The 14,701-nt window shown below is 37.1% G+C and overlaps 1 protein-coding gene across 7 annotated transcripts in view; it reads left to right on the top strand.

Annotated features, from left to right (window-relative positions):
* si:dkey-237h12.3 (teneurin-3) overlaps positions 1-9,303 on the top strand; it is a 221,607-nt gene extending 212,304 nt beyond the window's left edge. For 6 of the 7 annotated variants that reach the window (XM_038269102.1, XM_038269109.1, XM_038269108.1 and 3 more), the window contains 4 exons: positions 2,104-2,400; positions 4,014-5,625; positions 6,985-7,115; positions 7,679-8,431. In XM_038269102.1, the coding sequence (XP_038125030.1) occupies positions 2,104-2,400; positions 4,014-5,625; positions 6,985-7,115; positions 7,679-8,431 (2,793 nt within the window). Of the gene's footprint in view, positions 1-2,103; positions 2,401-4,013; positions 5,626-6,984; positions 7,116-7,678 lie in introns of all 7 variants that reach the window. The other variant, XM_038269103.1, reaches the window with a different exon arrangement.
* The last annotated feature ends 5,398 nt before the right edge of the window (positions 9,304-14,701 follow it).

Genomic DNA, 14,701 nt, shown 5'->3' with positions numbered 1-14,701 from the left:
GGAAAATGGGGAAGACCAAGGCAGTGACCAAAGTCAGAAGTAAGAAAGCACAGAGACGTAAGAAGATATTTAAAGGAACCATCAGCCAAAAATAAAACTTGCTGGAAAATTCTTCTTAATTTAAGTATGTCAGTGTTGGAAGGGTACCAACATTAACCCACCTTGCTTTCATCACACCTGTCTTTGTTTTTCTTGTGTGATATCTTACCTATTGTGTAAGAGACTGGGAAATTATGATAAAAGATCCACAGCATTGCTAATTGCTAATGTTAATTACGCTACATCTACATTAATCTGCATGAATACAAGTCAAGTTCTCAAGCCTACCCTCATAAGGTGTAATAATAGGGGTCCAAATGAGCACAATTTTATTTTTGTTCCCTTTTAAAAATCAGTTTAAAGACAGTTTAAGTATTTTATGTAAAATATCAGCTTTTGATTCCTTTTCAGAGAAAACATTTTTAGATGAAAAGCCTTAGTTGTTCACTAAGGCTGCTGGAGAGAATAAGAAATTCACTAGATAATAGTAAGGCTGAACAAAGTATAGCCTGTTCAAGAGTTTCATTGACAGTGATGCAGGTTACTGTTTTAAAAATGCTAGCTGTGCTACTAGCAGGTTAGTTCTACCTAGGTAGTGCCAAAACCACATTTAGATTTCTGTTTATATACTGTAATTAACTGTAGGTCTTAGAAATAATCGGAATTCTCAGTATTTTTATTGCCAGCTCCCAATAGAAAAAAATGAATGGTGCATCTTTTTCACAGCTCTAAAAGACTAGAATTTAGCCACTTATGACCATGAACATTGTCTCCTTCAGCCTAAAGAGTAAAACAAAAACTAAAATGAAAAACAGACTGCAGGATGGGGTAGTGATGAACAGCAGCTGTGCACCTCGTGGCTTGGCACCTGTTGCATGTTTCTGGCATTGCCGTCTGTCCTGTTGCAGTTTGTGCTCTAGGCTACTCAGAAAAAATGATTGTGTTGCTTTTTGTAAGAAACTGCTTGTAAAGAAAGCAGCATAAACAAGATGGGGCTTCAATAAAGGATTCTCTGTTGAACATTTTTTTTTCACCATCATTTAATCACACTCACGCTTCATGATTTTCAGGGACGACACAGTAAATACGGAAAATCAGGGGAAAGCTGTTAAGACTCAAAGATTATATGATAACAATTTTTAAACATTTGACAAGGAAAATCAGTAGAAAATACACATTAGAATAAAATAAATGTGTTTTGATGTTTAAAATGTGACGAAACAGTTTTGGCTTCTATATGTTGAACTTATCATCAGCTACACCAATAACCTCCGAGATAGTTTTAAATGCGGTAATGTATTTTATTTTCAATAGCCTACTGATTCGCTCTGTTACCAAAATAAAACATTCTTTAGTCTATAAAAGAACAAGGTTTATATTCTTTCCATTACTATCATTGTTAATTAAAATGTTGCTAACGTCAAACTACATTATGCAAACTTAGAAAAAATTAAAAGTAATGAATGAGTTATAGGTTATTGACATCTAATTATGCTTATTTAAATGAAATCATGGATTAGGTCATTTTATCTGTGGAAATACATTTTAACGTTTTAACCCCTATTGTAACGATAAGTCTAACCTTCGTTTCCTTTCTGTTCCTGCTTTAGAACACCATTAATATTCCAGTGCTTTACATAAGTCCACCTCAGCACTGCACCTCCTTCCCTGACTGTGACACAGATTTATCACTTACACTTCTTCATGAACTTCACTCGGGTGGTTACGTGGACTCAGTGTCACTTTTGTCCCCTCTAAATTTAGTAGCTTTCATTTAAAAGTGCGGGGACACTTAACAGCGTCTTTAAGTTTAAATAACTTCCTCAAGAGGGGAGTTCATCTTTGTGATAACTTCACCTAGGGTTCTCTAGAAATATCGTTTTAACAGATACCACAGAGGAACAGCGATCGTATTTATATATAGGCTACTTTTTTATTCTCTTAATATGAATGTTAAAGTGTGAGCTGTTAAAACAGGATCCCTGTTGGAACGAGGAATGAGTTGTCGGCGTGGAGTTTTTTTTTTTCTTTTTTAATTAACCAAATGTTCAATTTTACCCACAGGTGAATGGACGCAACATTCTCTCTGTTGATTACGATCGCACCCTGAGGACGGAGAAGATTTACGATGATCATAGGAAGTTCCTGTTAAAGATTATATATGACACTGCAGGCCACCCAGTCCTGTGGGTGCCCAGCAGTAAGCTACTTCCAGTTAATGTGAGCCGCACAAGCACTGGGCAGATCAGTGCCCTGCAGAGAGGCCCCACCACCGAGAGACTGGAGTATGACAGCCAAGGCCGCCTGATTTCCAAGGTGTTCGCAGATGGGAAGATATGGAGCTACACCTATCTAGAGCAGGTGAGGGGAAAAAAATGCATCACCAGCAGAAATAGTAACAAAGATGTATTGTGCAGCAGAATAGTTTTTAGCCCCAGAAGATAAATCTGGACCTTAGGTTTCCCCCAACTGTTTCTCTGAAATATGTCAGGGTTAATTAAGATCATGAGGCCTCAACATGATTTAAATAGTAGGGCTAATTACCGCTGCTACAATTACATTTGTGAGGCAGCAAGTGGGGGCAGCACAGTAGGATGCTCTTCCTTAAAATACATTGTTCATAACCTACTACTGTATGTGCAACAGTGTAATAAACTCTTTTAACTGTACATATTTAAAAACATAAAGGTTAACCATTATTAATTATAATGATGTTATGCTTACAGGTAAGCAGAATAATGACATTTAAAATACAGATATTAGATTAGAAAAATAAAAAGAAGAAAAAATATCGTCCCATTTCAAAAGTATTTTAAATAACTTTTAAAGATTATTTTCTTTTAATCTTATAAACAAGCATATTTGGAATATTTTATTTAGTTTTATCAATGACTTTATATTTCAACACAGAGATAGGGTCATATTTGCCTTGATCCCTGCTCAGAAAATGCATTTTGTAATCAAAAGGGTCACCTTACCATGTAAAGTGACTTCACAGCATCAAATGCTTGTTTGTCTCAGATAAATTTGACATTTATTTACATGTATGTGTTATGTAAGAATTTGTACTATTTAGAGCAGGAAGTCTGTAAAGTTAAAAAATACCTGCTTTGCTAATCAGTGTAGCTCCTTTCTCTTGTTACTTGTACTTCAGCTGCTTTACAGATTTTACTTTATTTTTCGCAACGCTTGGCTCCTCTAAATATTTCAACACCCGTGTTAGTATGATACACATAAATAAAGGATGTAAGAATAAGTTAAAATAGGTCTTTGATCGAAAAAGTCCAAGGTGAATACTTGTGAGGGTATTTTGCTGTCACATGTTAAAGAACAACACTTGTATGCATACTTCCCCTGATTTCTTGTGGAGTGAGTTGAGATGGCACCGGGATGATCGGCAACAAAAACAGGGAAAGATTTTTTTTTTTCTCTTTTGGGAGTTTTTTTTTCAGTCACTTCTGGCTCCATCCTGTCATTGCGTGACCTAGAAAGGCCATGTCAACACTGACACAAGTAACACAAGGGGCTCAGGAAGCCTCAGTGTGGCAACGGATGACTGGGCATGACATTTTAACTGAGAGTCTTTGGGAGATAGAGTACATCCTAAAAAATGCATATTCTCTGAATTGATTAAACAAGTCTAATATTTATTGCAGGAGTTAATAAACTGCTTATGACTGATAGATATGCATATGCATGATTGGCAAGAATTACCTTTAACTCTGTTCTAAAAATCAAACACATATCTTATCTAAGCTTATAAACTTTAATAATTTGTGCCCAGTCTTTTTCTTAATGTTGCATTGATTTGTTAATTTGCATCTCAAGTTGTTGAGGTCCCCTTCTACATTTTTTATGCTCTGTTTCACCTTTCCCTACACCTGAAAATTTCCATTCTCTGCATTGCTTTGAAAATATATTCCACAGGCATGCAACTAAAAAAAGAACACTGTGTTTTGCTCCTCTCCCCCCAGTCTATGGTTCTCCTGCTTCACAGTCAACGGCAGTACATATTTGAGTTTGACTCTCTGGAGCGGCTTTCTGCTGTCACCATGCCAAGCGTGGCTCGTTACACCACGCAGACCATCCGTTCAGTGGGCTACTACAGGAACCTTTATCACCCACCTGAGAGCAATGCCTCAGTAGCTGTGGATTACAGTGAAGACGGCCTCCTGCTGAGAATAGCTCACCTCGGCACTGGCCGCCGAGTCCTGTACAGATACCGCCGGCAGAACAAGATTTCGGAGATCTTGTATGACAGCACAAGGGTCAGCTTCACTTACGATGAGACGGCGGGTGTGCTGAAGACTGTCAACCTGCAGAATGAGGGCTTCATCTGCTCCATTCGGTATCGTCAAGTGGGTCCACTGGTGGATCGGCAGATTTTCCGCTTCAGCGAGGATGGCATGGTGAACGCCCGCTTTGATTACACATATGACAGCAGTCTGCGTGTTACCAGTGTCCAAGGCGTCATCAATGAAACCCCGCTACCCATCGACCTGTACCAGTTTGACGACATATCAGGAAAGATCGAGCAGTTTGGGAAGTTCGGTGTGATCTACTATGACATAAATCAAATCATATCCACTGCAGTCATGACCTACACAAAGCACTTTGATGCTCATGGACGCATCAAGGAAATCCAGTATGAGATCTTTCGTTCACTGATGTACTGGATTACTTTCCAGTATGATGATGTTGGTAGAGTCACCAAGAGAGAACTCAAGATTGGTCCCTTTGCCAATACTACCAAATACAGCTATGAATATGATGTAGATGGCCAGCTACAGACTGTGTATCTCAATGATAAAGTAACCTGGCGCTACACCTATGATCTGAATGGAAATCTGCACCTACTGAATGCTGGAAATAGTGCCAGGCTTCTGCCTCTGCGCTATGACCTGAGAGACCGCATCACCCGCCTTGGAGACATCCAGTACAGAATGGATGAGGACGGCTTCCTCCGTCAGAGGGGCGCGGAAATCTTTGAATATAACTCTAAAGGACTCTTGGTGCGTGTCTACAGCAAGAGCAGCGGCTGGACTATCCAGTATCGCTATGATGGGCTTGGACGCAGAGTCTCAACCAAAACCAGTTTGGGCCAGCACTTACAATATTTCTACGCAGACCTGAGCTACCCAGAGAGGATAACTCATGTATACAACCACTCCAGCTCAGAGATCACTTCGTTCTACTACGACCTCCAAGGTCATCTCTTTGCCATGGAGATAAGTAGTGGAGAAGAGTTCTATATTGCTTGTGATAACACTGGCACACCTCTGGCTGTCTTCACCAGCAATGGTCTCCTAGTGAAACAGCTTCAGTATACTGCATATGGGGAGATCTACTTTGACTCTAACCCAGACTTTCAGCTGGTGCTTGGTTTTCATGGTGGACTCTATGATCCTCTGACCAAACTGCTGCACTTCGGAGAGCAGGATTATGATATCATGTCTGGCAGGTGGACAATTCCTGATATCTCGGCTTGGAAGAAGGTCGCCAAAGAGCCAGCTCCTTTTAACCTGTACATGTTCAGAAATAATAATCCCATCAGCAAAGTCCATGAACTAAAAGAGTATGTTGCAGGTAAGATATCTTGTACTTCAAGCTGCAATTTTTATTTACTGTGAGCTTATTTTCTGAGAGCATGTCTTTTTTCTTGGTGTTTTTAAGGATTTGAAGATGGAAATAAGAAATTTGGGGTAGTTTTACTCAGATTGTAAATAATAATAAAAACACTAACGTAATTTCCAAAAATAGGAGCTCCAAGGGCAGAGGGGATGAAGACAAATTGTGTGTCGATATTGATGCAAATAGATGGTACTTTATTTAATTATTCAGCACTTAAAAGAGCCCTTCTGTTTTTGTATTATTTATTAAATGATTTCAATCATAAAAAATATATTCTAAATTTTCTAAAATAACCTAAGTAAATGCAAAACATTTTCAAATTATGATTTCATTTATTTAAAAAAAACTATTCATAACAGTGTTGCTGCATATAAAAAAAACACACCTAAAACATATATGTTATAACAAATACATTGATTGTTATAAATTTGAAGGATTATATAATTTCTGCCTTATTGGAGGGATTTAATTCATAAAACAGTGATTAAAGGTTATTAATCTGCATCTCAATCAGATTTATAACTGGACACTGGCCAAATCACTTCTAATTAAGTTTAAAAAGTGGAAATGCTTTTTTGCTTTTTCCAGCTACATAGCAAAAGCAACGTTAAACAGAATTTACTGTTTGGTTATTTCTTCTTTTTTTTTAGCATTGAGAATATTACAACCAATTCAATATAACACCACAAATATCTACTTTTGTCTGGCCAGTCCAAAGAAAATGCTCATAAACTTTTGAGGGGCCATTGTTTTTTCTTTATTTACAATAATCTGTTTTTGTGCAGTCTCTCTTGTATTGTTCAGTTATGAATGCTTCCCCTAATTCAAGGTCTGCAGAGTTCTACATGTTTTTCTGGATTCATTTTTGACCTTTTGGTATTGTAGTACGTTCGGCCCCTGGTGTTTCATGTTTCCTCCTTGGGTGGATAGTGGTTCTAACGTTGGTTCTCTGAAGTCCCAAAAACTTAGAAAAGATTGATTGTCTCTGTTCCTCAAGTGTTCTTTTCTTTTGGACTTGGCTAAAGTGGCTTATGGAGATTGTTTAGCCAATGTCAGACAAGTCAGCCATGTAGCTGTCAGACAGGTTTAAGGTGCTAAAACCCTTCATTTTTATGCAGAATTTGGTTAGTTTGATAGTAGAAAATGAAATCATTATTTAGAAATTGTATTTTGTTTTTACACAGCTTCACCTGTTTATCAAAAACACTAAAAGTTAATTCTTTTAGGAACATGTCCTATTGTGCTTCCTTTTGAAATAAAACTTGGGGTGGGAGTCATGAGTTTTATGCCTTGTTTTTTCTTCTGATTTTGCAGATGTGAACAGTTGGCTTGTAACATTTGGGTTTCATCTTCACAACACCATTCCCGGGTTTCCTGTTCCAAAGTTTGATTTGAGCATGCCCTCCTACGAACTGAGAAAGAGTCAGCTCTGGGATGATCTGCCGGTGGGTAAAACTCAAAGCACTCACATACTGAACTCCCCAAAAATGTAGAAACATGCAAACAGAACCGGCAGCAAATATAGACTGAAAGAAAAAAAGCAACAATTCTTTTCTATTGTTTACTTCACTATCTTGAAGAGTCTGTCTCATTATAAGACTTCAATGTTTTTCTTGGAATAAGCACATTAATTGGTATATATTTGCATATAATTATAAACATATAATTATAACATGTAACTAGGTAGTGCTTATACCTCTATGTACCTTCAGTAGCAACAGAAAATGTTTCGTGCTGTCTAATTTCATATGTGATTTTACAGTTAAAAGTCTTTGATCCTGTATATGCAAAGAATCGTTGGTCTGTGACCTTAACACACACACACACATAGAGAAAGTCATCAGGGATTTATCTACATTAGACCTAAAAACATGGCTTAAAACCAGCAGTATCTCAGATAGAGATAAAAAAAACTCTACGAAACCAAGCAGTAGCTGGTTCTAAATGGCCTTGAGAGTCAGGTTCTGCCATGTTCAGACGTTAACGTTTCACTGCACTTCTCCTACAGTCTATCTCTGGGGTCCAGCAGGAAGTAACCAGACAAGCACATTCTCTCTTGTCATTCGAGCGGCTGCCAGAGGTCCATCTCAGCCGAGGTCGAAGAGGTGAAAAGTCTTGGCTGTGGTTCTCAGCAGCAAAGTCTCCCATCGGAAGAGCTGTTATGTTTGCCATCTATAAAGGCAGCGTCCACACAAACACACTTAATGTGGCGAGTGAGGACTGCATCAAGGTTGCAACAATCCTCAATAACGCCTTCTATCTGGAGGACCTGCACTTCACCATAGAAGGACGAGACACACACTACTTTGTCAAGCCGGGCCTCCCAGATGCTGACCTCGCTTCGCTGCACCTCACCAGCGGACACAAGACCTTAGAGAATGGCGTCAACGTGACCGTGTCCCAGTCCACCACAGTCATGGACAGTAGGACTCGCCGTTTCGCAGACGTTGAGGTTCGTGCCGGGGCTCTGGCTTTTCACATCCGCTACGGCTCCACTGTGGACGAGGAAAAAGTGCGAGTGGTTGAGCTTGCACGTCAGCGTGCTCTGGCAGGAGCGTGGGCCCGCGAGCAGCAGCGAGTGCGCGATGGGGAAGAGGGGGTTCGACCCTGGACAGAGGGGGAGAAGAGGCAGCTACTGAGTAGTGGGAAAGTGTTGGGATATGATGGGTACTATGTGCTTTCCATTGAGCAGTACCCAGAACTAGCAGATAATGCAAACAACATCCATTTTCTCCGGCAAAGTGAGATTGGAAAAAGGTAACAACTCCAGGTGCATTACCTGCCAAAGAAACTGTATTGGTGTGAAGATAAATGTGGAAGAAATGAAAAGCGGCTGTATGAAACAGCTACTGATATGTATGTACAGTGTGTGGCTTTGTTTTGTAAGAAATAAAATAATAAAAAAACAAAAAAAAGAAGAAAAAAAGAGGTGAAGAGCAATGCTGTGCATTGTGACCTACAGACTTCAGAATAAATGTAAAACTACACAAAGCCTTAACATGGCAATTACAGGTCAGTTCCTCTGTAGCACAAGCCTTTTGGACTCGGACTCGGAAGCAGAGGAACATAGATGTTTTTAAAGAGACGCTGAGCTTATGTAGGTGTTTTATGTTTTGACTTTTTTTGGTTTGTTTTCATCCGGAACAAAGTGTCAATGGAACAGAGGAAATGTTTACATTATGCATACCTGCACTTCTCTAGAAGTACCAGGCTCATGGATTCACATTCCTAGAGCAAGCAGTGTTCTTAAGCAAATATTTGTTTTTCAAACCAAGAGACTTGTGATGTTTATTCTCACCAGACAACCACTATGTATACCAGATTTAGCACTGTAAACATCAATATGTCATATTCTCTTTGAAATGCTTTTAAATGGGGAAAAAAAGATGTCTCAATAACGAAATAGTAATTGTTTTGGGGGGGATGCAGCGAGTGTGTGATGAACTTTGTTGAGTAAAGCAGCACAGGTGTATCTTGGATATCACAGGGACACCATCTTTTGTAAATGATCCAAGAGTTTTATGCAGTTTTTCTTGTTTCTTTTTAAGAAACTGAATCAATGTCCGTACAAGTCATTAACAGTAATTTATGTTGTGTTTATACATAAATAAAGTCCTGCTGGTTTTAATTTCATTCTTGGTATATTTTGGGGGTTTGTTTGATTTTAGGTTGTGGACACAAATGGGACGAATATTCATGTTTTCTAAGTTAAGCTTCAAGGTTCTTTAATTGTTTAAGTTTATTAAATTCCAGTTTTCCTATATTCTATTTGGGTTTAATATGTGCTCTGCAAATTATGTAACAAAATATTTTTGCTTTAGATCCTGCAGTTTGAAAAAGTGACCTGGTTTACTGGTATATTTAAAAATGAGCTAGTGTGTCAGATTTGATTTCATTCAGATTGCATCTAATTAATGCCTGTATTCCTTTCAGTTACATTTAGCATAATTCAGGACGCCTAAACTGGACTCTGCAGAATCTTTTTCACATAAAAAACTCATTTATTTATTTAATTCAGTCCGTTTTATGTTGAATTCTTTTTTTTTATTCTCAAAGAAGCATGTTAGGTAACAGCATAGAAATGAATAGAAGAATACATATACTTGAGAAAAATTTTCTAGGAAATCAGGAGGTTTACAGTCCAGTTAGGAATTCAACGTTTCTATCTTTTTAGACAGGAGAAATTCCAGCTGTTTACTCAAAACATTTTTACTTTTTTTTAATTATTGCTCAGACCTGGAAAATAATTTAACAAAATGCAATGCTTTTAAGGACTGTCCAGAAACCCTAATGTTAGGACTGTTATTATTAGTAACTTCTGCAAGTAGTAACTTGTTTCTACAAATGGTGATATATTTCTGAGACAAAGACAACCCTTACTTCCAGTAAATTTAACACTCAGGGCCAAACTCCTGAGATTTGTCTTCCTCTCCAAAGATAAATATTTTATCAATGCAAATATTTCATGAAACTATCTTTCATAGACAAGAGCCAAATATAAATTGCCAGTATGGCATTTAGGATTAAAACTATTTCATGGGTTTTTCTAGAAGCTCCGTGTTTCAACAGCAGGAAGATTCTTACAAATCAATGTTTCCGTTTTTCAAGCATATGTTTAAAAAAAAAGAGAGAAGGAAAAACAACTTAAGCGGGCGTTAATCAGTCACTAATTTAAAAATCATCAAAGGAAGGCTTTCCAATTCATCATTTATGAATAGAAAGAGTTCTTTTTTTAAATAAAAAAATATATATAAACACCACAAATTGCATTAATGATTGAGAATGCATCCTTTGAGCTACAAAGCCGAAGAAGACAAATGTAGCCTGGCTTTGAAGTCAGCTGCTTGAAGCTGTTCTGATCTAAAGTGTGTGAACTATAGCTGGAGGAATTTTGGGTGTAATTCACCTGAAAATAGTGGCTGCTGACTGAAATCAGTGCATCCATCCATGGTGTGCGAACAGATTTTTAGGTTTGAGTTTGCGAGTCTTTCACTGCTTAATTTCTACAGAAGGATATTTGGTTTGTGATCAGGATCTCCACTGATCTCTGAGTGATACTCATCAAAGTGCAGAAGGGCTTCAATGATGGAATGCTTCTCAAAACAACTCCTTCATATTAAATGCTCTTTTCCATGATGAACTTCAAACAGGCTCCCAAACCGAATGAGAACTGAATATTCTTTGCACACAAGCAGCTGTTGTTTGACCTCCTCTTTCTCTTCAAGTCACATAGACTCAATAATTGCCCAAAATATATGAGAATTGGGTTATGTTTTTAAAAATGTTCAAACAAACAGCTTCTCATTAGACTTAATATGGTAAAAACAATTGCAGTGTGATGTATTATTAAAGGTTCCCTGTGGATCATTGCATATTGTTCCATCACATTAGTGCAAATGAACTTACACCAGTCTCTTTCTGTTTTGATAAAATGCCTTTCAAAGTGATAAATACTTAATAAGCTTCATATATTGCCACTTACATAAAAACAGAAAACACTGATGACATTTTTTTGGTCAGCAAACTCCACCTAGAAATTATCTTTGAAATTAAACAAAAAAAAAAATCTTTGGGGGGTTTTCTGGATAACATTTTTTAAGAGTGTGGAGTGCATCAATATTTAAGAGTCTACACAGTTTACAGACAGCTCATGTTCAGCCTGTTTCCAATTACTGCAACAGGTTCCAATTATATCGAGGTCTACACCAGCACTGCAAAGACTTTATATCAAAGTCAGTTTTTCTTGATTTGAGCAGGTAAGACATGTCAATGTATTCAAATGATTTACATAAAAAATATGAAAAACTCCAATATCTCATTTCAAGTCCATCATCTCTATCTTAATTACAGTAAAGGACAAATATACTCTTTCCATTGGTAGATCTTCTTACTTAGCTCCTCAAATTAAGGGTGCAGCACTTATAATAGGAGATTTTTCCTTATATTTAAGTCAGTTTTTTTTCAGTGAGCGGTCTGCAACCTGTTGCCCCAGAGCCACAAGTAGTTCTTAAGGTCTCATACATTTAATAATTTAAAGATTAAATAGAATCAACTAAAATTGTATGTAATGGCATAACAATTGTGCAGATTTCTAGTCTTCCTTTAATTAAGTTTCAAACAGAAATTATACTAAGAGCACTATATGTTTATTTTAGACGTGCATGCCTTATCAATTGATTTAAAAATAACAAAAAGCCTTTTTTCTAGAGAATATATTAATCAAAGGTTTTAAAGTTTCCTTTTGTAAAAGTTTCTGTAACATTTTCAGTTTTAGATGGATTTTATTTAACCGGACTTGGGCTAAAAATGGATTTGGATTGCAGATGTTTCCAGTTTTAGACTATTTTAAACCATTAGTAGCTATAGTCTGATCTAATCATAACCATCTTGCACCTTGGCTCTTGTTCTACTTGGAGGTGAACTATGATGTCTTGCTAGTTTGTGTGAAGTTGTTTTCTGTTTTTCACCACATGTGGAGTGTGACCTCACCAGACCACCTTCATCCATTTATTTTCTGTTTCCCCTTCATGTTTTAACTCAGATAAGTTATTTCGACTTACTTCCAACCATCCAGCAACAGATTTATTATTACTTTTTTAAATAGGCCATATATTTTAAGGATATAACTAAGTCATCCTACCAACAGACTCTCTCGCCTAAATTGTGGCTCTGCAGCTCCTCTGGAGTTACCTCCAGGCAGCATCTCTGACTAATGTTCTTCTGCCATGTGGCCGCTCATGTCTTAAAACGTTTGCAGTTGTGGTAAACTGATTGACAAAGCTCTTTTCAATGTTTGGAGTATTGTATTTTATACAGAAATGTATATAAAATCTTAAGACTATACATCCACAAATGTCGTATTTAGTTATTCTGTCTGAAAAAGGTAAAAAAGACCCATGCAGTAGTTTGACTGGATTTTGTTAGGGTTTAAAAGAACAACATTATTTTTCTCCCACCTTGTGGAATGTATGCAACATGGTGTTGATCTGTTAAAGCAGATGCCTAGTTTATATAAAGTTTGCAATTTTAACACAGAGAACATGAAACATGAAAAGTTTCAGGTATCTGAATACTTTAACTTGGAAGTTGATTCAAAGAAATTTAAACCATACCAAAGAGTCTTAGAGAAAATCCTCTTATTCAAGCCAAGTTTGGCCAAATATAGAGACCTCAATCATTTCATTTAAGCCCTCTGATGCTCTCTAGTGGTACAAAGTGCATAGATCAGACCATCATCCAGTGGGCTGTTTATCTGCACATCACATCCTAACTCACCTGTAACGGCTGCCAATGCTGCACTCTCAGAAAGGTCAGAAAACAGCACTGCTTTGAGCTCCAACTTCAAACAATCATGTCAACTTCTTGTGATAAAAGTGCCAGATGTTTGGAGTTATACAATCGCTTCCGGAAACTCCAGGTTAATTTAAAGAGACATCAAATGGAATATCTAAGCCAGTGATATTAGAATGAACCGCAGTGGTGCTGCAGTATCTCGCTGTGACCACACTAAGTACGGCCAAGAAACAGCGGGCTGGATATCACTATGCACTGCAACTAGACCTACTTCAAAGGCTTATATAAAAGAGAAGCGCTTCTTTGCAAAAACATCAAAGAACCAAGAGAATTGTGCAATAATCACAGCAGAGCAACCAGAGTAAAAAAAAAAAATCTAGCATGTTCCAAGCTTCAACTGAGCTTGTTTTGGGGTCGGCATATGGAATCATACTTCTGAACATGATTTGAACATCTTTTAATATTGTAGAGTTAACAAAGGATAACTTGTAGCCATGCACACTTTCATGGGAGCTTTGTTTTAAAGATAAAAAGTCTGGATATATTTAGGTGATCAATTTGGACGCATCGGTTGAACAAAGTCCTGCAGATTAGAAAGACATCAAGTGCGGTTTTACAGCAATGTGAATGAAACATTAGATCAGAACTCTGAGAAAAATCTGATTTTTACAACATAAATTATAGGTATAAAGCAATGGTTCATTTGATGTTAGACAAATACCACAAGGAGCTCAAAAATCTCAAGAAAATAGAAAAAAAATGATAGACTTTTCCTTCAACAAAGCAATAATTTTTACAGGCTGTGTTGGTTGAGCAAAACTCAACCAAAACGCCCTTAAATCAAATTCAAGTTTACTTCAGGTGGTCTATGTTTAATGAATGCATGTTTTCATGGAGTTTTATTAATTTTGTTCAACTTCTGTTTGCAACTGATGCTGTAGCAGTTCAATAAGCAGCCAATGCAAGTGTGATTTCATTGTTTATTCACTTTTATAGGACAGCTTGTGGAATTAATCCCTTTGCACAGATTTGAGTGAAAAATAATTAATTTAGAGGTGTAAAAATGTAACGGTAAAGTCTGAGAAGGTATTAAAAATAGTGGGATAATTTTGCCTATTTAAAATAAAACACAAAATGTAGAGCTTCACCAGCTTTTTCTATTTGCAAATGTTTTCAGAGGAGGTGACAAAAAAGCAGGATAAAACAAGCAGAAATGTCTCCTCGTGCGCAGACAGTGTGTGAACAGCAGATGTTCAAAGAAAATTCGCCTTTGTTTACTTGTGATCACAAGCTTTCTGTTAGTCTTTGTTCCCCAAATGGCAACATAACATTATACTTTTACAATACACTCACAGATAATTAAACTTTGAAATATGCAACCCTAAATATTTAGCTCTTCAGGAAAAAAAAAGAATATTAGCATAACAGGCAGATTCTTTAATCCAAAACAACAAAAGAGTATTTTAACCATTTTAGATTTCTTCTGCTCATGATTTATTCCAAATGTGAACACATCAGATCATCAAACAACTTGGGTAAACAAAAGGAAGGATATTATAATGGCGTAGGATCTAAAAAGGGAAAAAAAGCTATCCAAACCAACCAGGCGCCATGTGGAAAACTTATTGCCCCCCGATTAAATCTTTAATTTACCGTATTAAATCAGATTTTTTTTGCTTAATTTCACCATCTACACTTACATATGTCCAATTTGAATGTAGATAGCTAAATATGCTTA

The sequence above is a fragment of the Cyprinodon tularosa genome, unplaced genomic scaffold, assembly GCF_016077235.1.
Source record: "Cyprinodon tularosa strain WSP-4 unplaced genomic scaffold, ASM1607723v1 ctg72, whole genome shotgun sequence".
In the NCBI taxonomy this organism is placed as follows: domain Eukaryota; kingdom Metazoa; phylum Chordata; class Actinopteri; order Cyprinodontiformes; family Cyprinodontidae; genus Cyprinodon; species Cyprinodon tularosa.
The sequence above is the reverse complement of the archived record's forward strand: the minus strand, read 5'-3'. Positions and strand labels throughout refer to the sequence as shown.